A 22,275-nucleotide genomic window follows, 5' to 3' on the forward strand; every position below is an offset into this window, starting at 1 on the left:
TTGACAGCATTTGTGGCATCATTCACTTCCATTGTAAGTGCCTCGCTGTAACAGTAATCAATATTGTGCCACAAATGCTGTCAGCTCTCTCTCTCCCTGCTGTCAATTTGTATTGAACCCAGAATATTCCTTTAAAAATTCAAAATGTGTTTTGTTTGTGAGCAGAATTTTGTGTGAAGTAATGAGCAGGGCTTTTATATTCATGGAAAACCTAGAAATATCAGGGAATTTGAAAATTATGATTTCTAGGTCTGGATAAGTCATAGAAATTAGTAAAATTATGTTTTTGATTTACTTAAAATAAATATGTAGCATTTTTGCATCACATTTGTTAATTTAATTCAACTTATGGTCATTTTATGTCAGCACAACTACAAAAACCTTTGTTAGATATACAAAAATGCATCAGTTCATTCAACTTAATTTAATTGAAAAGTTGTGTAACAAGAATAAGATGAAACAACTAATAGAAAGTTGTTTCAAATTAACATTTATATCATTGTTTCTACTTAATTTAACTCAAAACAATTTTTTTTTTTAAATGGTGACTTTACATTAAACAACTATTTACTGAAACAGTTAACCTTGTGTAAACTGTCATGTGAACATTTAGCTTTATATTAAGCTAAAATGCTATTTCTAGCCCTTTTACATGCACCTGTTACCAGGCACGATTATATTTTTTTCTATCAAGAAAATCCACATTAGATAAAAACATTATTAGCAGACCTCAAAAATAGGACCCCTTTAAATAGTGTGTGTGTGTGTGTGTGTGTGTGTGTGTGTGTGTGTGGGCAGATTTAAGTGGTTTACGAGGACTTTTTTTAGGTTACAAACTGGTAATTACAAGGGTATTATGCTATAAATGTGGTTTATGAGGACATTTCTAGTGTCCCCATAAATTAAATCGCTTAAAAAACATACTAAATGATGTTTTGTAAATGATGCAGAAAGTTTTTTGTGAGAGTTAGGTTTAGGGTTAGGGTTAGGGGATAGAATCCATAGTTCGTACAGTATAAAAATCATTATGTCTATGGAGACTCCTCATAATGATAGCTGCACCTATGTGTGTGTGTGTGTGTGTGTGTGTGTGTGTGTGTGTGTGTGTGTGTGTGTGTGTGTGTGTGTGTGTTTGTGTGAGAATGGTTCCTGCTGAGTTTGCAGCTCAAGTGTAGAGCTATCTTTTAATTCTAACCCTATTACTGAGACTCTCCTGCTGCTAGGAGGGTTATATATATATACCCCACTCTCTCACTGGGGTACATGCTAATATATCATAACAAACAGCAAAGCTGTATCACTTCTGACCCATCTAGATTAAACAAGATATGTGGTGTTATATGCTTATATTTAATTTTACATATTTATCATTGTCTGACTCTCTCTCTCTCTCTCTCTCTCTCTCTCTCTCTCTTTAACCTCTCTATCAGGAACTACACTCTTATCCGTATTGTAAATGTAGAGAAGCGGAGAGATTCAGCCAGGGGCAACCGGTATTTGGTGGAGCTGCTTTTGATGGAGGGAGGGAAGAGGGTTGTGCGTCTGTCTGAGTACATCTATCTCCTGTTGCACCGCAGTCGACATGAGGACGGAATTGAGAGTAGAGAAGGAACCATGGCCTCGTCCCACCATACACCCTCCAAAACCCCACCACCCAGTGGCTCCAGTACCCCAAACCATACCAATTCACCCTGGAGTATCAGTTGGACCAAGCCCTTGCTCTGCCAGCCAGCCATGTTACAGTGGAGGCATGACGTGATGGTACACTTTGTTGTGCCAGGTATTTAAAGGAAACACAAATTCCTGTTTGTGCATACAGTATTTTTTGTGCACTGTTAGCATTTGTTTTTTTATACAGAAATATTTTATTTCAATTAATACTTTCACCTTAAGAAAGATCAAGTCATATTGCCACTGATCTGAGTTTTCTTTCTGTGGCAGTAAAGAATCAGGCTCGCTGGGTGCAGCAGTTTATCTCTGATATGGAGCTTCTGCACCGTGAAACCAAGGATGAGAATTTTAATATGATCATTGTGGACTTCCAGAGCGATGACATGGATGTGGAGCAGGCACTGAAGGAGAGCACTGTTCCCAGGTGAATACCTGCAGTGCCACTTTGTCATTGTTTTAGACGAGTTCCTATAGTTGTAACCACTTTTAGTTAAGCACCTGCAGTGTAGAGCCCATGCATAAATCTTTACTGGAGGATGCCTGCATGAGGAACTACAATTCATGTTGTGCCCTGTTGTTGGGCCCACATATTGATACAACAACTTTTTCAGTCTATTTGTTTTCTGTATTTGGGTCTGTCTGTGTAGGTATGAATATTTGAAACGTGAAGGGAACTTTGAGAGATCCTCCGGGTTACAGTTGGGTGTGAATATTATAGAGGTGAGAGATCAAATGACCAAAAAACATCATTTATTTTTCCGTTTTCAGCTTTATAAAGGCTTTTTCAATAAACATTATCATAATGGTGATGATCAGTGTAAGGGAATAGCTGTTTCTCAGTGCAAAGAACAGACACTTGCATTCAACTCTCACAAGCCATCAGACTTTCGCAAGCTTGCAGTGGGAAACTCTTGAGATAAAACACAATGATATATCTCCTTCATCTGCCACCGTAGTATTTGGTTCTTGCCCACAAGTCACCATCCAATGCATCCTTGATATTCGGCCTGATCGAGAACACATCTGGATACTTTTATGCATTCTCGGTACTTGCGTTCTTGTGCATTAGAATTGAACTTTGGCTGTGAATGATGACGTCAGTTAAGTCCAAGAAAACAAGTGTTATGAACACAAAAGAACGCACATTGCGAAAACAGCCAATGTTACATTTATGAGTAACACGTTACTTTAATAGGGTTACTACTAAAAAAAAGTAACAAATTATGTTACATAGCAGTTTTTTAAGGACAGTGGCTGGGTTTTTATCCAACTATTTTTATGCAAGTTTTACATTTGTGCTTAACCTGAATGGAAACGTTTGATATGCACATAAACTTTCGAAATCCCCTTTTAGATACAGACATTGCCTGTCAGTTAACTCGAGAACTTGTGTGCGCATTCACTGGAACATCCTGACAAATAGCCCTTTTAGTCATAATATGCACAAAGGTGATGGAAACAGTTTATTCGCAAAACAATGTTGTGTTTTGACCATTTTTACCATGTTTACGCTCCTCACAACAAATCAATTCTTCCAACATAGCCCTTGACATTCGGAAGTGTTTAACCCACAGCTGGTCGTTAAAGTGGGTCCTCACAATCCGCCAGAATAGTTTTGAGCGTGGTTGCTCCCAGGTATCTGGAGGCTAGCGTCGTGTGGGCATAGCAGTCATTTCAGGCATCATTACATAATATACAAATCCAACTCTCCCCGAAGCAAAGAGTTAATTGAAACTTCTCCATAATGACAAGACGGCCTTCCTCAAGATAATGCGCATGACGTAGTGAATGGAAACAAGCAATGATTTGTATTTTCTTTAGTCTAATATTTAGAAATGCACTTAAAAATGCAAAACATTTGGATGGAAACCCAGCTAGTAATGTGTAAAGGGTTAAGCTTGTCTTGTAGCATTTTTTGCTGTGGACAGTGTTTGTCCTGCCTTGTTGTCCTGTTGCAACAAGGCTTATAACATGACGTTATAAGGTGGGGAGAGGTTTTCAGTCATTTTTCCCCCCTTTTTGTATGTCGGTAAATAAATTAGATTACTAGAAAACTAACACGTTACAGAAAATGAACTCATGTATTATGGTGTGAATTCAAAATGTAACATGCTACTTTATTAATTTATCTCTCCAGAAAAGTCAACTTATTACATGATTCACTTTACCCCCAACACTGAAGATGATGTAATGTGTGTCATTTCCAGGACAATCACAGCATAGTTTTCCTATGTGACTTGCACATTCACTTCCCTCACAACATCCTGGAGACCATTAGGAAGCACTGTGTGGAAGGCAGACTGGCATTCGCACCCATAGTCATGAGACTGGACTGTGGAAGTTCACCTCTGGAGCCTGATGGTAAAACATACACAGACACATTTAGAGACAGCCACTAGACGTAAACACAAACCCATTTGTTCCCACACCAGTTGTGCAGAATGTAACTCTGACTCTATTTGTTGCATATCCTGTTTGTATTTAAATGGGAGTCAGATTACTAGGTTTTAGACATTATGTCTACCATGTTGTCTACCATCTTGCTGTTCCAGCTTTATCCCTACAATGATCAAATAGTGAAAAATTAAAAACTGTGTCTCCCTTAATGTACATCAGTGCACTCATGTCTGATTTCCTCACACAGGCTATTGGGAAGTGAATGGCTTTGGCTTGTTGGGGATTTATAAGTCCGATTTTGATAAAATTGGTGGTATGAACACAGAGGAGTTTAAAGACCGCTGGGGAGGAGAAGACTGGGAACTGTTGGACAGGTATAAACTGCATTTATTCCAATGTAGCTGCCAGATTGTTTATTTGATACATTCATTTTAATGCTTTAAACCATTAAACCTTTTTGCAAAGCTAAGTATTTGTGTGATTAATATTTTTGTAAACCTTTTTTGAACTTGCAAATGGCATCATTTAGCTTTTTTTATTGTAGATTTAGCAGAAGAAATAACTCGATATGACACAAGCCATCTCATCTCTTTTCTTCTGTCTCAATCTTCACTATTCTCTAAGGGTTCTGCAGAATGGACTAGAGGTAGAGAGACTGAGATTAAGGAACTTTTACCACTATTTCCACTCTAAGCGGGGCATGTGGAACACTCCTATTCAAAGACCACCTCAAGGATAACAGAACACGGAGGACCATGCTGTTGCTATTGACTGACTTTGCGCTTGCGGTGGCCATTTCTGCCCCAGATGACCCTTACAGGGGATACATGGGCTTGCCACACTGTGTCTGATATAAGAACTGAAGTTTTTCTTAAAGGAATTTTCCGGATTCAATGCAAGTTAAGCTCAATCAACAGCATTTGTGGCAAAATGTTGATTACCACAAAAAAAAAAAAAAAAAAAAAAGAAAAAGAAAAATCTGGGTTACAGTGTGGCACTTACAATGGAAGTCAATGGGGCCAATTCGTAAATGTTAAAATACTCTCTATTTCAAAAGTACAGTGCATTTATAAAATTATAAGCTTTACATTTCTGTCTTTAAACCCACCAAAAATTGGCCCCGTTCACTGCCATTGTAAGTGCCTCGCTTTACCTTTTTTTTTTTTTTTTTTTTTTTGCTAATTATGCCACAAATGCTGTGGATTGAGCTTAACTTGTATTGAATCCGGAATATTCCTTTAAGGGCTTTGCCAAATTTGATTCAACTTTTACTTGATGGATAAAATATGAACCTTTGAGAACACCAACAGAATGCTTGGACAATTTATGGCACTTGTCTTTGAAAAGGATGTGAGCAGAAAGGATTGTCCAAAATACTGTAGATTGTCTCCCTTTATTTCATACTTACTAAGTAGTTTTTAATATTGGAGGTTTATTTGAAGTACTTATAATGGAGGGTGCCAAAATGTAAAGAATACTAGAATAAAAAATAAATAAAATAAAAATAAGTTGTGATGATGGGATAATTTCTGTGAAATTGTTTGTAGAGGATTTAGGTATGTACTTTTTCTCTGTTAAAGTTTCTTATTTTGAAGAATAAATGAAAAGTTATATTAAAAGGAGTCTTGTTTAGACATTTTTTCAACATGGTCCTTCTACCAACCACATGAGGGCATACATGTGCATGAAATGAAAGAAATGTAACCTCTCTATTACAACAATGTCACTTCTTTGCTCATACTTAATTTGATTAAGGTGCAACTATAGATACAGTATATTGGCCATGAACTAATCAGTGCTAATCAGTCACCCTATTGTCAGGCTTATTATTTAGAACCATTATCAGTCCTCACTTTGTTGTCCTGTACTCTTGAAGTGGGTGAGCACTGCATGTGATTGGCTGAGAGAAAGCTGTCAGCTGATTGGGAGAAACTTTACTGTCGTTGAAAGTTTCACTGACTAGTGGAGGTGTCCATACAGATCAAATGCTGTTGTGAGCGATGGACGTACGTTAACTTCAGACAAAGAGTTTGTTTTTGCGCAGCATATTTACTCCTGTTATTATAACTTAAAAGTACGTTCAAATGAAAAGGCATACAGAAATGGCAGCGTTTAGCAATGCTACCATGAAGACTTTGGAGGATTTGACTCTAGACTCTGGATACGGAGCCGGGGACTCTTACAGGTCCCTCAGCTTGTCCTCCTGCAAGTCGAACTCTCAGGCGCGCATCAGCTCTCCACAGCGGGGCAATTGGTGGAGCTACGCGGGCTCTATGAACAGCAGAAACAGCAGCTGGGACACAGTGAACACAGTGCTTCCTGAAGACCCAGAGGACATCTTCTCAAAGTGTCCGAGGTTGCCAGAATTAGAGGAGTTCCCTTGGACAGATGAGGAGATCGACGTGGTCCTGCGTAAAGTTGCTGGATCTTTCACTCCAGAGAGTGTCAGGCGCTTGTCAGTGCTGATGCGCAGAGCTTTATTGAGGATCTCCAGAGAGGCGCAACGGTTGAGTGTCCTACACTGCAGGTGCACACGTTTCGAGGTGCAGAGCGCGATCAGACTCGTCATGAGCTGGGCACTGGCGGAAAATTGCGTCTCGGCCGCGGTTAAAGCCATCTCGCTGTACAGCATGAGCGCTGGAGAGGTCCTGCGGAAGAGCAAGTCCTCCCGCTGCAGACTGAGTCTGTCTGTCGGGCGCTTTTTCCGCTGGATGGTGGACACTCGGATCTCGGTGCGCATCCATGAGTACGCAGCGATCTGTTTGACCGCCTGCATTGAAAATCTAGTGGAGGAAATCGGGCTCCGTGTGCTGGCGGCGCAGAGTGGCACCCCCATCTATCCAGTCGGTGCAGATGCACTGGAGGCTGTCGTCAACAATGATGCGGAGATATTTGGTCTTGTGCAGAACTATGAACATCTCATCTGCGGGAAAAACGCCAATGGTAAGAACATAAGGAAACAACGATATAAAAGTGGGTAACGCAACAGTGCAAGGTTTGCGTGTGAAGTGTTGAGACCCATGCATGGGATCAGATGATGGTCTTTGATCATGAACCATCTTTTACCATCAAATGGTAACCAAAGGGACAAAGGGATAACCTACTTCTATGGTTATCAATAATATTAAATGATGATATAAGTAATTGAACTTCTGCATTCAGTTTAAATTGAATTAGAATGAAGTTGATTGAACTAAGAAAGTTAAGTTTACTTAAAAAAAGACATTAAGCTCATTTAACAAGTCAACTTTATGTTCCGTTAAACAACTTTCCCTCTTAAGTTGACACAACATAAAATTTAAAGGCAGCATGAATGAATACTTTTTTTTGGTTTGTTTTTTACAGTGCACTGATTGATTCTGTCAGGGCATCTGAATGTTAAAATCTGTTATTGTGAACACAACTTTTCATTTTATCTTTGTCAAAACAAAAATGAAACTCATCTGCTAAAAATGTTATAGATATAATACCAAGAAATATTATTTTTTGTTATTAGTGATGGGCAGGGCCGTAGAAAAGTATTCTGTGCCCCCTGACTGTATATTGCTCTGGGCCCATTTCCTACTAAAAAAATACAGTTTAGAATTTGTTGTGGGCCCCTTTGGACCTGTGGACACCTAGAATCATTACCAAATTTCACCCCACTAGCTATGGCCCTGGTGATGGGTATCAGCTATATTTTGATACAAGCCTTTTCTAAGCCTGTTATAAGGGATGCAAACTACTCACCTTTCAGCTAAAGTCAATTTTTCTTAAGCTAATTTGGCCAATTTTTTGGGGAAAATGTTTCTACTTTTTCCTTATTAAAATCACTTGAAGCTTTAACAATAATAATAATAAAAAAAGCTTTAAATACAACAAACAAATCAGCTGAAAATATACATCTGGAACACCTGCTGTGACTTTGTCACCTTTTTCACCTCTCCTGAGTTTGCATTCCTGAATATAATTTATCAAAAGAGTGTGAGTGGGGTTGGTTGGCACATTGATTTTGGGGTTGGTTGGCAGAAGGCACATTGGCTTTTGGGTGGGTTATCACACTGGGTATAAAACAAAGAATAGATAATAATTCATAAACTTGAAGCACACTATTTACCAACTTAATACCTCTGAATACACACTATTATAGAAGATAAAATAATAATAATAAAGCTTATTATTATTACAAGGTCTGTTACACATACACACGGTTCAACCCAAGCAAACAATAAAACATATTCCTTTTATTTATGTGATTAAAAATGTTTTACATTTATATAAAACAAGTTTAAATAAAGATTTGTAAAGTTTTTATTAGTACAAAAAAAAAATCATATTCATTAAAAACAAAGATGTATATATCAGTCATTATCATATTAATAAAATCATATTAATTGCATAATCATTATTTATAATAAGGATAGAAGACAAACATGTGTTGTTCTGTTCTCCTGGTTTAAAAGTAAACGGTTGTTTGTTTTTCTGTTGCTTCTTTCTTAAAACTATATTTAGGTTGCACAACATAACTTTTAATTAACAGAATGGTGATATTAAATGTGTTTTTTTGTTAGTTTTTTTTTTTACCTGAGAACTAAAGCTTTCATTTGCACTTACTTGAGGTATCTTAACATTTGTTCCACCAGAGATATTCAACAAAGTATGAAATGTGTGCAACAACTGGTCTTCCCTATTTTTTATAATAGTCTGAATAAACAAATCCTCAGAGTAGTAATATAGCTCCTTTTACTTACTGTAGGCTGTTCGCAGTTACTAGGCATGCATATGAATAAAACAGAATGTGCTAAGCCAGGTGTGTGTTTATAGTCATTTTACAACAGTTTTAAACTCATTACTTAATTACTGCATAACATAAACAATGTGATGTGTGACCAAAGTGGTAATGCAGCTATAAGCCAGAGAGGCTGTGGGTTGCAGTGATTTTACCACGGGTAAGGGGCATGCCTAAAACCAACTTACCCATAGTAAAATCACTGTAACGCACAGATTTGAGTGGCTTATTGCCTTTATTAAACGGTGGCTACAGCAATATGATGAAAGACAGACTTTTTTAATAAGCAGTTCAATGTAGTTTGAAAAAGAATCTAGTTGAAACTTAAAATATAATTCCTTTTTCTTCACTGTAGGTGGTTTGCGGTTGTTAAATAACACAGGAACTTGGCGCATTAATACAGAATGTGCTCTGCCTGGTGTGTTTACAGTCAGTTTCGGATTCGAATGCATCTCATCCAATAAGAATTCAGGGTCAGAACTAGCCGTTTAATGACACATCAATTTGTAATTACAAGCAGCTCCTCAAAGCAATTACATTTGCATTACTCAGTAGTACTTATGGTATTACAGTGTAACATGAACTCTGTAATGTGAAGTGTGACCAAAGTGGTAATGAGTTTTCATTTGCAAAGACAAAGTTGTTTTCTTTGATTAGATTTTCAGTTTATCAAAGACACCTTGATGTTTGTCTCAGTGAAAATACTAATTATGCTCCTCACTTTCATCTTGTCTACAAGAGGGCATGTTGAGCTCTGCATAATTACACGGAAAACAAATATCAAAAGCGCATTGCATGTTTCACCACAAGGCTGATCATTATGCAAGACAACTCAAGGCCCAGTGATGCATTACCTTTGGTGTATTATACAATATGCTGGATGGGTTATTTGGAAATAACTTGGGACCTCTACCCATCTCGTATTTTAACAGTTTTCTCTTAATTAGAACTGAGCCCAATGTATAGTAGCTTGTAATTAATAAATAAGGCTGTGGCTTTCCAACCCACTGAACACACAGTTTTAGAAACGGACAAAAAGCCCATTGTTCTGCTCTAAGCCTTACACAAGCTGTGCATGGCTAGGGAAAATAGGCAGAAACAAGTGAGAGAGGCCAGTGCTGAGAACAATGGAAAGCCATTACACTCTCTCCCTCTGGTCTAAATCAACTTGTTGATCATTACTGTGACAGGGCAGCCTGTGCAAAGCTGATCTTCATGGCACTGTGCAGAAAGCATTACTTTCTAGGAAAAAAAAAGACATGTTTTTATATCCATGCTTTTCAAGGAGCATATAGGAATCTGATGATATATTCTGTGGCTGCCATAAATCGTATAGCAGCACACAACCTACACAACAGTAGCCTATAAAAGTTCACCCAAAAATGAAAATTCTGTCATCATTTACTGATTCTTATGTTGTTCCGTGGAACACAAAATATGTTAGGTTAAATGTTAGTCTATGTCAGTCGGACAGCTTCATTCACCATTCACTTTCATTATATTGAAAACAGATGCAATGAAAGTGAAAGATGCCTGAGGCTGTCCATCCCTAACATGCTGCCTATCACCTCTTTTTATGTTCCATGGAAGAAAGAAAGGGTTTGGCACAACATAAGGGTGAGTAAATGATGAGAACATTTTCATTTCTGGATGAACTATGCCTTTCATTTTGAAGATCAGAATGCGGTAGCTATTACTTTGTGCCCTGAGTTCAGTTTAGAGACCCCTTCTAGAACCACAGGCTCATAAATGAACTGTCGAAAATCACATTTACACACTCTGAGTGACTGAAGTGACAGTGCACTCATGCTCAAGCACCCGTGGTTAGTAAAGTCGTTTTGCACACTTATATTGAGATAGGGCTGACCTTTGTGGAGCTGAAGCTTAGAAAGCAGTCACGTGCCATTATGTGAGCTCTTTAATGAAACACATTTCACATATTCAGCTCTTGGAGTAAAAATATGTAAGTAACACTTTACAATAAGGTTTAATTCGTTAACATTAGTTAATGCATTAGGTGTCATGAACTAACAACAAACAATACATTTTTTTACAGAATTTTTTAATCTTTGTTAATGCCAGTTAATATAAATACAGTTGTTCATTGTTAGTTCATTGTGCATTAACTAAACTTTAAATTTTAAAAATGTATTACTATATGTTGAAATTAAAGCGATGGTTCAGTTCACCCAAAAATGAAAATTCTCCCATAATTTTTTCACTTTCATGCCATCCCAGATGTGTATGACTTTCTTCTGCTGAACACATACAAAGCTATTTAGAAGAATATTTCAGCTCTGTAGGTCCTTTCAAGGGAATAGAGTGGCCAGACCTCTGAAGCTCTAAAAATAACATAAAAGCAGCATATAAGTAAAGTCCTGTAGTTTAATATATGCCTTCTGAAGTGATGCAATCACTTTGGGTGAGAAACAGATCAATATTTCAATTCTTTTTTTACCATAAATCTCCACTTTCACTTTCAGAATGTGAAAGTGGAGAATTTATAGTAAAAAAAGGACTTAAAAATGGATCTGTTTCTCATCCACACCTATCATATTGATTCTGAAGTCATGTATTTAAACACTGGAGTCAAATGTATTACTTTTATGCTGCCTTTGTGTGATTTTTGTAGCTTGAAAGGTCTGGTCAAGGACCTACAGAGCTGAAATATTCTTCTAAAACTCTTCATTTGTGTTCCATGGAAGAAAGAAAGGATTTGGCACAACATGAAGGTGAGTAGATGATGAGAGAATTTTCATTTTTGATGAAAATTTGTCTATGTATACAAGCCACCAGTTCATTGTTAGTTCATGTTAACTAATGTTGTTAACTAATGTTAATAATTTGAACTTTATTGTAAAGTGTTACCAGTATGCAATTTAAAATATCATGTGCCTGCAAAGTTATTGGTGCGATTAAGATTAACAGAGTATGAGTATATTTATTCACTGCAAATCTGACATAGTGTTGAAGAATCAGAAATAGTTACTTTTTACTTAATGGAGATTTTACTGACTATTACTGGTCATCATAGAGTGAAAAGAGACTGAAGATTGGCATATAGGCTTCCATGTCAAATGCTCTTGTCTGGCATGCTGAGTAGAGCCACATCTGGAACTGTTTAGTGCCCCAGTGACCTCCACAGAAAAGAGCCTATTTTCTATTGTGAAAGGTCTGTAAATTTGTCTATGTGTTGGTCCACATATGCTGATGACTTCAGATGTGTATTATGATGTATATTTTAGGTTGTCTCCATTTTAATGAATATTACAGGTTCAGTACAAGTTAAGATCAGTGTAGCATTTGTGGCTTAATGTTGATTACACAAAAATGTATTTCATTGTAATGAGCAAAAATCTGGGTTACGGTGAGGCACATACAATGGAAGTAAATCCAAGTGAGGCCAAATCATTATAAAAGTATAGCGACAGGACATAAACATTATATGTGTTAACATGATTTGAGTGTAATAAAATCACTTGCTACCCCTGGAGTTCGCTAGTTCGAATCCCAGGGTGTGCTGAGTGACTCCAGCCAGGTCTCCTAAGCAACCAAATTGGCCCGGTTGCTGGGGTGGGTAGAGTCATATGGGGTAACCTCCTCGTGGTCGCTATAATGTGGTTCGTTCTCGGTGGGGCGCGTGGTGAGTTGAGCGCGGATGCCACGATGGATGGTGTGAAGCCTCCACACGCGCTATGTCTCTGTGGCAATGCGCACAACAAGCCATGTGATAAGATGTGCGGGTTGACGGTCTCAGATGCGGAGGCAGCTGGGATTCGTCCTCCACCAACCGGAATGAGGCGAATCACTATGCGACCACGAGGACTTAAAAGCGCATTGGAAATTGGGCATTCCAAATTGGGTGAAAAAAATAAATAATAATAAAATAAAATAAAATCACTTGTTAACCTTTTCTGTGTAAAGTTATCAAATTTTACAGCTTTGTTGCTATGCTGGTGTAGCACTGCAAACACTAAAACGACCGTAAAAATGACGATTTAAACAACTTTACAGCTCAAATCATACTCAAATTTTAACAAAAGAATTAATGTAAGTGCTTTTATAAAATTATAAGCTTCACATTTCTGCCATAAAACCCTCCAAAAATTGGCCCCATTCACTTCCATTGTAAGTGCCTCACTGTAACCTCGATTTTTTGCTTTTTTAAAGAAAAAGAGGGACAAGAAATTATTTTTTTGGTATTTAACTTATGCCACAAATGATGTCGCTTGAGCTTAACTTGTATTGAACCCCGAATATTCCTTTAATACACAAAATTTAGCTAACTACCACTCTAGTAATGAACTACTGTATGTTTTGCAGTGTGTTTGTTTTTTTGATATATCATTAGGTCAGCATTGCCATATGCAATGGTGACTTTTTATGCAATAACAACAGTGTTGTGGCAGGCCATAGCAAAAATCCCTGCTGAAAATATATACAACCCACCAGTGGCTGGCAGGGTGTCAAAATGTGATTTGTAAAAACAAGAATCTTTTCAAAATGAAGAGAGAGCACAGCTGTGAGAACCTTGGGGAATATTTTTAAAAGTTTAGCTTGCTCAAAATTTTGATAAAAATTCTAATAAAGCAAAAATTGGTATAATAGGCCACAATAGCTTCTTATACTTATATATGAGCCAATGAACATGTTAATCCAAATTAATTTAATTCACTTTAATTGATTAACCACAACAGCAACATTAAAGCTAGTTAACTGACAAAAATGTTATCAGAGTACATCTTTAATTTTAGGCGGAGGTCAACTGCAGTCACAGTTGTGACAAGCTTTCACCATAAACAAGCAAATAATGGCCATTATGAGTGACTCAGCCATGTAAGATGTCAACTGGAAACATAATGCATTCTCTAGGGATACACTTTATTCTTCTTAAATGGAAGCAATAAGGCCCTTGAATAAATAGTCTGATTTAATTGAGGTCCCCACTTGGCTTTAATGACAGACGTGACATAAAAGAGCTGGTTAGATGAGGGGATGCAGGTGAGACTCAGTTCATATCAGATAAGGTTTCTGCAGCTTGAGACCAGTCCCACTGAATGAAGTGTTGAGCCTTGGTCTGGGGTTGTTCTGTGTGTGGAGCCTTGTAATCATCATTGTTTAATTATCCTCATAAAACGTTCCGCCCACACAGCCAAGTTTCTTTGAGCTTGAAAACAAACCACAGAAATTAGAGCATTTCCCAGCCATGGTCATTTAAAGCATAAGTGTTTTTTAAGAGGCTGAACTTTTTTATTTTTTAAAGGCATAGTTCACCCAAAGAGTCTTTTACTTACCCTCATGTTGGTCCAAACCCATATGACTTTCTTTTTTCCATGGAACACAAAAGGAGATGTTGGGTAGAATTTTAGCCTAAGTCACCATACACTTTCATACACAAAAGAAAAAAAGAAAGATGCAATGAAAGTGAAATTTGACTGATTCTATCTCCTTTTGTGTTCCACTGAAGAAAGTCATTCAGGTGACAGAATTTTCATTTTTGGTTGAACTACCACTTTAAGATTATTTGTTCTACTTTGCTTGGTCTTTCTTTTCTTTTCTAAATTAATTTAATCTGGGACTATTTATAACAAACATTTTAGTGAGAGTTATCACCCATTTGATGAAGCTTCTACAGGAAAGCTATAGTTCACATTTGGTCTATTATATACAGGGCTGTGCTCTTTGTTTTACATGTAGTCTTGAAGTGCTATAAGAAACATCATCTTGTCACCTCAAGTGGACAAATGCTTTCTATAGATGGGACGGTGCCTTCTTAGAACGTCAATGACAGCTGCTCTGTCTGTGTGTTGTCCTTCCTTAACTCCCCAGCATGCCTGCCTGCATTCATTAGTATCTGTTTCAAAAAGGTGTTAAATAGGAGTCTAAATTCAGGGTGGCCAGTAATGGAGGCAGCAATGCAGACTTTAGATTTGTCACCTCCCATTGCTAACTTCTGTGCATATCTTAAAAGTTACCTTTTTTAAGGGTCTGTGAGGGTCTGTTTTGATTTTAACCAGAAAAATAATGTTGTCAACACACCCTAATGTTGTTCAAAACCTGTATGATTTTATTTATTCCTTGGAACACAAAAGCAGAAATTTTGTAGTATGTTCGCTTTCCCCACATGCAATTACAGTGAATGGTGAATGGAGCTTTCAAGCTTCAGAAAAGACACAAAAGTACAATAGAAGTGCGACATACAGCCGGTGCGCTATATCCCAAGTCTTCTGAAGCCATGCGTTCGCTTTAAGTTGTTTTCACTGATAATCTTTACCTTTGTAAACTTCGAACTCAAGAACCTATGTGACCGGAGTTGAATTTGAGGACCGGATCAGCCCAATTCATGAACAAATCACTCAGAACTGTTTAGTGAACCTTATCAACCGATTCATTGAGATGATCTGATTTATAATCGCATCGCTACTTTTCTCATTAACTCTTATGAATCCGCCAAGTAGAGCTAAGGCAGATGTCAAGATTTTAAGTTGTGTTTGATTAATTTGATTTGTAGTAGTTTGATAAATTCCTCACATAAAGCTGACTTCGTGACTTCAGAAGACTTGGATTATAGCACAAGTTTAGCATTTTGTTGTTGTTTTTGTTGTTGACTCTTAAAAGCTTGAGTCTCCATTTATTCAAATTGCATAGAAATGAGCAGCCAGCAAAGTCTTGAGGATTTTTCCTTTTGTGTTATGTGGTGGAAAGAAGGTCATACGGGTTTAGAACGACATGAGGGTGAGTAAATATAGAATAGTTTAATAACAGACAGTAGCAGAGTTTCATTTTTACAACTTTAACTATTCTTCTACTACACCAACTGCTCTATTTATCAATTGCACCTTTAAACTGACTTGAATTAATAGAGGAAACTCTTGTGGATATAGTTGTTTACATTGAATGAGAGCTTAATGTATATAGGAATGTAGCATTTTTATGACACATTTTATGGAACAGCTTCACTGTGCTGGCAGCACTAGAATCTAATCACTTTTAATCTAATCATTGCTCATGGAATTGTTTCTGGTAGCATGTCATTAATCAAAAGATGTGTGAAAACCAAGCTTTTTACACTTTGCTAATGTTTAAAGATAAAAAGTACCTTGGAGCTTTCCATAAAGCACAGAAAATGCATTTCAACCTAACTCGCAAGAGTTAGTACACACTGGGGAATAAACCATATGGCTCTCCATAGTTCCTGACAGCCCATAAAAATCACTGTTAATCAGTCCGTTTAGGAATACACTCCAACTTGAGTAATTCTGCACCTCTCTGTTCCACTGTAAAACCCTTAACTGTTTAATTAGGTGTTAAACCTATTTCATCCTCTGTTACGGGAGATTTCAATGTTAATCTAATTGTATAATTACGGTGTATATTAATTTTATTATTCTGGTTTGTCTGAGTGACAATAAAAAAGTAAAAAGGACCCACTTTATATTGGGTGTCTTTAACTACTATGTACTTAAGCATTTAATACAATTTACTTATTATGTACATACGTGTTGTTGCATTGTACTTTTAAAGTACCTGCATTTGATTACATATGTAGTTACACAGTTAACCTTACCTCTAAACCTAACCCTAACCCTACTCCAACCCTTACCCAGCAAATGGGATTCTTGTGAGAATTTTGCAGAACAACGTGTAGTTACATAATAAGTACATAGTAGTTAAAGACACCTTTCATAAAGTGAGACCAGTAAAAGTACAATGTTTGACATAATCAACACCTTGTTTAAAAGTCCCTTTAAAACGATAATTAAGCATCCAAATTGTGTTACTTGAGTAATGTACTGTAACATGGTTAGTTACCACATAGTGTCACTGAATCAAATGTGTTTAATCACAGCAATTACAGAGTGATTTATTAAGCAGTGTCTGTATGGATTTAGCCTAGTCACCCATCATGTTTTATGGATTAGCTTTAGATGATTAATGGTGTAATGCCATCTCTCCTCAACATATCCCATATTACTAAACCCCCAAAATTTGATTAATATTAGAGTCTGACAAGCTAAATTACATTAAAACTCTCCTCAGTGATAACCCTGTTAGTCTGGAAAAGCACAGTCTGTAAGTAATTAGGCCATCATCAGAAAGAGATTTTCTCCTTTGTTCAACCCCCAGATCAGGAAATCCACTCCACAGCCATGACATGTTTTGAAAAACTGCTACAAAAATACTTTGCCATTGAAACTGCTGCCTCGGTGGAAACTGGCTGAGGGGTTTATGGCCGGGAGAAGCAGGCAGATGGAGATTGTGTTTAGCACTGGGCTAGTTCTGTTTTTTCCATCTTTCCCATGAAAGAGGCTTCAGAGTAAATTCTTGGCTCTAGCTGGATGATTGCAGCTTTTAAACTGGCAGCTCTGGACCTGACCATGCTGTCTCTCTTTTTTAGTCATGGCCTAAGGTGGCAGGTGGGGTCAAAAGGCTAAACTGAAAGGTTGTGCTCACCGACCCTTCTGTCCATCACAGAGATCATCCACACGTATGGAGCTGTCTCAAATAAGTGATGTGTTGGTAGTATTGTACCAGTGAGACACTGAGTATGTTTACACGATTTTACACTTAATAACCAGTGTTGGGTGTAATCTGATTACAAAGTGGAGTAAAGATTACTGTTATATAATTACTTTTTAGTAAAAAAAAAAGTAGTGTAATATATTACACTTTAAATTCTTGTAATCAGATTGCATTTGCTGACTTTCAGTGAGGTTAATTACTTTTAAGTACATTACTTGGGTTACACAATTCTAAAATAATATTGCTGTCATTTAAAACATGAATTATGTTCATAAATACGTCTATTTATGACTTGCGATGATAAACAAGGGAAAAATATAGACATTATTTTGAATTAGTTTAGCGGAAAAACAAACTTTTCTATGAAGTGTTTTAATGAACTTAAAAGTAAAGTAATTGGTAATGTGATTTCTTTTTCGGGTAGGTAGTCAGTCAAATAAAATTTCAATTTTAGAGATGTAATTAGTAATTTTTAGTGGATTACTTTCTGAGTAACTTACCCAAGACTGTTAATAACCCCACAACAAGTAAGTGCCAAAGTATACATCAGTTTTCCGCGTTGCTGATTGCTCCACGCACAATATGTGTGATGTATATTTTGTCATTAGCACTGACCGCACGTGGCCTAGATTTTCTCGCCCTGCAGACGCAGTCCTCATCTGTGCGCATCATCGGCGCATGCACCGGCCATTGACTGTACTAAAAAAGTATCACAAAGCATTCGTGCATGTGTTCGTATTCACTTGCGGTCAGAAAAGGATACATTGAAAGGCAATGCGGTCGGTTGGGCGTGATCCGATCCTGCCGTTCAGGTGGCTTATCTATTGTGTGTGTATCTTATCTATTGTGTGTGTTGAACGCATACCTGTTTATGTTTTGACATCAAAACCATAGAAAAACCTGATGATTTCAAATCACGTGTAAACAGTTTTCTTGCATTTATTTATATTTTTTTTTTATGAGCTGATTTTTGATAGTTAGCAGTGTATCGTTGAGCACTTAAACACACTCACTGAATCTCCCTTGTATTTGAGTGTGTGAACACCTGGAGTAGTGGCAACATGCCAAGAGCTGTATAATGTTTAGCTTTATTATTATGAAAACGGTTAAACACCAGGAGCTAAAAGCTGATATTTTCATAGAGGTTCCCCTAGAAGATACTGCTGCACTCATATCAATTACCACAGTAGGAGAGTCATATCCTTGATGAGGCCCCCATTGTTTCAACAAGGTTGTTAAATTCATTGTCCTTTTACTAGTGATATCATAACTTTTTTTCAATAGTGCATTGATATAGATATAATATGCTCAAAATATTCCTGAAATATTGTGAGGAAAGTGTGGTTGTCAGGTTTTCTCCTAGTATGGAATTTAAATGCATCATATCTTTTAACAAGACAATAACATTGACATAATGCTAAAATTCCTTGGATTTAGACTAATTATTTCACAAGTTAAAAAGTATGTTAAAGAGTCGAAAAACTGGATTTGTAAGGCCAAAGCTTTTGCATTGAGTGGGGACTCCATCTTAAATAAGGAGCTGAACCGAAGGGAGGAAGTTATTATCATCACTCTGTGGTCTTAACTCTCTGGAGAGGGGAGATCTTGGCAGAAATGGTCCGTGCATGTGCACAGTCACACTCACACACAGCTAACTGGCACCTCCCCCTTTACCGCTTAGAGATAGCAGTCAACTCTCCATGTTCTCAATCAACAAGCACTTCCAAGCACTTCAAGCACAGCACCTAGTAACACAAGGGCCGATTGACTCTGACTGTTCAACACACTTCTGCCATTGTGCCCTGCACAGAATGGTGGTGTTGTAGGAGCATGTGACTGACTGGACCACTGTGTTCACACCATATTACCTGAGCCTAATCTGGCAAGGAAAAGGTGATTGCTCAAGTTTAGACAAATTACGGTGACCGCATTTGGGTTTGCAACTGAAAGGTGTCTTTTAGCCATTTCTTAAGGAATTTGTTCTCTGTTGAAGAAAGTTTTTCAACTAAAGAACCAAAACTTTCTTATTTAAAATGGCTAATAGCTAATAATAATAATTTTGAACAGTCTGAATATTGTAAAATGTCAGGTTTATCATCTTTTTCAACACATTGCAGAACAAAAGAGAAAGCGAAATGTGGTTCCTTATACATTGTAGACCTACACCGATCAGCCACAACATTAAAACCACCTGCCTAATATTGTGTAGATCCCCCTCGTGCCGCCAAAACAGTGTCAACTGTTATTCTTCTCACCACAATTGTACAGAGCGGTTATCTGAGTTACCGTAGACTTTGTCAGTTCGAACCAGTCTGTCCATTCTCTGTTGACCTATCTTATCAACAAGGCATTTCCGTCCACAGAACTGCCGCTCACTGGATTTTTTTTGTTTTGTTTTGTTTTGTTTTTGATATCATTTAGAGTAAATTCTAGAGACTTTTGTGCGTGAAAATCCCAGGAGATCAGCCGAAGTCAATTATTCTGCTTATACCACAGTTACCACAGCTTAAGACATCGTTCGGGTTTTTATCAGGTTTTTTCTGGTTTTCATCCCTTAAACACTCTTATGAGAGGAACTACTTTCTTCCACCACAGATTCAGTGTCCTGATTTAATAAAGCTCAAGCCTTCATTGCTAATTCGAAAACATCACGTTAGAACTAGCAACAGAGGCTTGCGCTGCTTTACTGAATCACTTACTGGAGTAATGAGGTAGTGAGTTTGTGCGTGTGTGTGTGTGTGTGAGTTAGTGTGTGAGTTTGTATTTGAGGGATCGAAAGAGAGAAACTCTGAAAATGAGAGAGATCGCTTCTGGGATTACCTTTTTTGTTGCTCTCGTCAGATGTAACATTGCTTCAAAATCGCCAAGATGCATGTCGCCATATTCCCGTTATAAACCTTAACAACTTTATTTTCATCCCCACTGAGATGCAGGAGTGCGCTGACATGATGACTCTGTTTTCTCTCACAAGTATATTTGGGCTTAAGTGTGAGCGTTATGCATATAATGTGTGTCCACGAGTGTGGGAGTGTGTGTGTGGGAGAGGGAGTACAAGGGTTTTTCACACAGATATTTCAGATTATATAGAAACTGTTGTACTGATCAAATGTATGTAGCTTTGATACAGCTCAAGCCTTTGTTGCTAGTTTGAAAACGTCACGTTAGAACTAGCAACGGAGGATGTGCTGCTTTTCGGCATAGAAGTAAAAAGGTTATGTGTGTGTGCACGTACGTGTGTGTGTGTGTGTGTGTGTGTGTGTGTGTGTGTGTGTGTGTGTGCGCGTATGTATGTGTGTGGGTGTGTGTGTGTGTGGGCGGGTTTGGGTGGTTTACGAGGTCATTTCTTTTAGGTTACAAACTGGTAATTACAAGTGTATTATGCTACAAATGTGGTTTATGAGGACATTTCTAGTGTCCCCATAATTCAAATCATTTAAAAAACATACTAAACGATGTTTTATTGAAAATGTAAAAATGCAGAAAGTTTTTTGTGAGGGTTAGGTTTAGGGGTAGGGTTAGGGTTAGGGGATAGAATCTATAGTTCATACAGTATAAAAATCATTATGTCTATGGAGAGTCCTCATAAGGATAGCTGCACCAATGTGTGTGTGTGTGTGTGTGTGTGTGTGTGTGTGTGTGTGTGTGTGTGTGTGTGTGTGAGAGAGAGAGAGAGCGTGTGTAAGTGCGGGGAGATGTGGAAGCGCGAGGTCTCTTTTTAACCAAAATTTAAATAAATGTAGGATATTTTAGACATTGTTTTGATTTACTTTAACCAATAACTTTTTTTAATTTGGTATTTTTTGTGGTAGCCTGTAGGGCTCTTTGAAATAACTGAAATAATTTGGCAAAGTGATATGGAACCGTTATGTGGATCTGGAACTACTTTATAGCCGTATGTTTCCTTGAAAAATAATTGCACACCTTAGAACGTCAGTGAACCAATCAGAATCAAGCATTTAACAGACCCGTGGTATAAATAAAATAAAATTATGCATAGCCTATAGCAAAGCCAAAGCGTAATGTCCACGCATGTGGATTCGGGGTCTTAGGAGGATAAATCTGCAATTTATAATACATGTACTGAAAATTAGGCAACATCCATAATTTGTTAAACTTTAATTTTCACACATTTTAATCCATAAAATTGATTAGGGTGTGAACATTAAAACCTCAGGTTCCAAACCTATCTAAACCGATTAACATCATCACCACAGCTGTTTTGTAACCAAGACCTCAGTGTTTTTGTCAGGCACACCCGTTTCGAGAGGAAGCCCTTAACAGTCTGGCACCTTGAAATACCAAGGCATTTGTTCCTGACACCTCATCAAACGCCAACTGAAACAACCTTTTCCACATAAAAACACCTATATTGGATGTCTCTTATAAATTTTTAAGCTGATAAACAGACCTTTGACATTATGTTTCTGGTTTTCTAATGGGTACAATGTACACATGAACACATTTGTTGGGGTAAATAAGTGTACAGTTGGGTTCACTTCAGCAAAAGGTGCATTTATGCAAAGTTTGACTAATCTTATGAGTCATTTCAAGAGGATTTTTTGCCATATCACTTTTCCTTTTAACCGTCTTTTTGCCCTGTATCTTGCCCGGGTTCTGTCTTTCTTTGGTAGTGTAACACCTGGTCTGGTCTATCACAATAATATGTATTTCCCAATCTCCCATCAGCATTCTTTCCCTCCACATAATGGCAGTGCAAATGCATTCCCCTCATCCTCAGTCCAAAATGATGATAGCAGATGAGAGTGTGTGTGTGTGAGTGTATATGTGAGTGTGGGAGCGTGCGGCTGCCTATGACGCATGTCATAGTCTCATGGCTGCCAGTATAGACACGGCTGGCTGTGGGAAACGGGTGTGCCCATCTCTCCTCGTGCTGGTTAGAGGGGATTGGGTTTGGG

The 22,275-nt window shown here is 37.6% G+C and overlaps 2 protein-coding genes across 5 annotated transcripts in view; both read left to right on the forward strand.

Moving 5' to 3' along the window:
• Positions 1–5,687, forward strand: part of LOC127452144 (N-acetyl-beta-glucosaminyl-glycoprotein 4-beta-N-acetylgalactosaminyltransferase 1-like) — a 144,094-nt gene extending 138,407 nt beyond the window's left edge. Inside the window, exons 16-21 of one of the 4 annotated variants that reach the window (XM_051717382.1) lie at positions 1,431–1,780; positions 1,942–2,095; positions 2,319–2,391; positions 3,879–4,032; positions 4,316–4,442; positions 4,693–5,687. In XM_051717382.1, the coding sequence (XP_051573342.1) occupies positions 1,431–1,780; positions 1,942–2,095; positions 2,319–2,391; positions 3,879–4,032; positions 4,316–4,442; positions 4,693–4,807 (973 nt within the window). In that variant the 3' untranslated portion in view covers positions 4,808–5,687. Of the gene's footprint in view, positions 1–1,430; positions 1,781–1,941; positions 2,096–2,318; positions 2,392–3,878; positions 4,033–4,315; positions 4,443–4,692 lie in introns of those variants that run through there. The other 3 variants (XM_051717391.1, XR_007899207.1, XM_051717401.1) reach the window with 3 other exon arrangements.
• Positions 5,688–6,072: 385 nt separating this feature from the next.
• The window catches only part of LOC127452262 (ankyrin repeat and BTB/POZ domain-containing protein 2-like), a 43,499-nt gene continuing 27,296 nt past the window's right edge, over positions 6,073–22,275 (forward strand). Inside the window, exon 1 of the mRNA XM_051717607.1 lies at positions 6,073–7,011. Coding sequence (XP_051573567.1) covers positions 6,153–7,011 — 859 coding nt within the window. The 5' untranslated portion in view covers positions 6,073–6,152. The remainder of the gene's footprint in view (positions 7,012–22,275) is intronic.

Source organism: Myxocyprinus asiaticus, chromosome 2 (assembly GCF_019703515.2).
Source record: "Myxocyprinus asiaticus isolate MX2 ecotype Aquarium Trade chromosome 2, UBuf_Myxa_2, whole genome shotgun sequence".
NCBI classification, from domain to species: Eukaryota; Metazoa; Chordata; class Actinopteri; order Cypriniformes; family Catostomidae; genus Myxocyprinus; species Myxocyprinus asiaticus.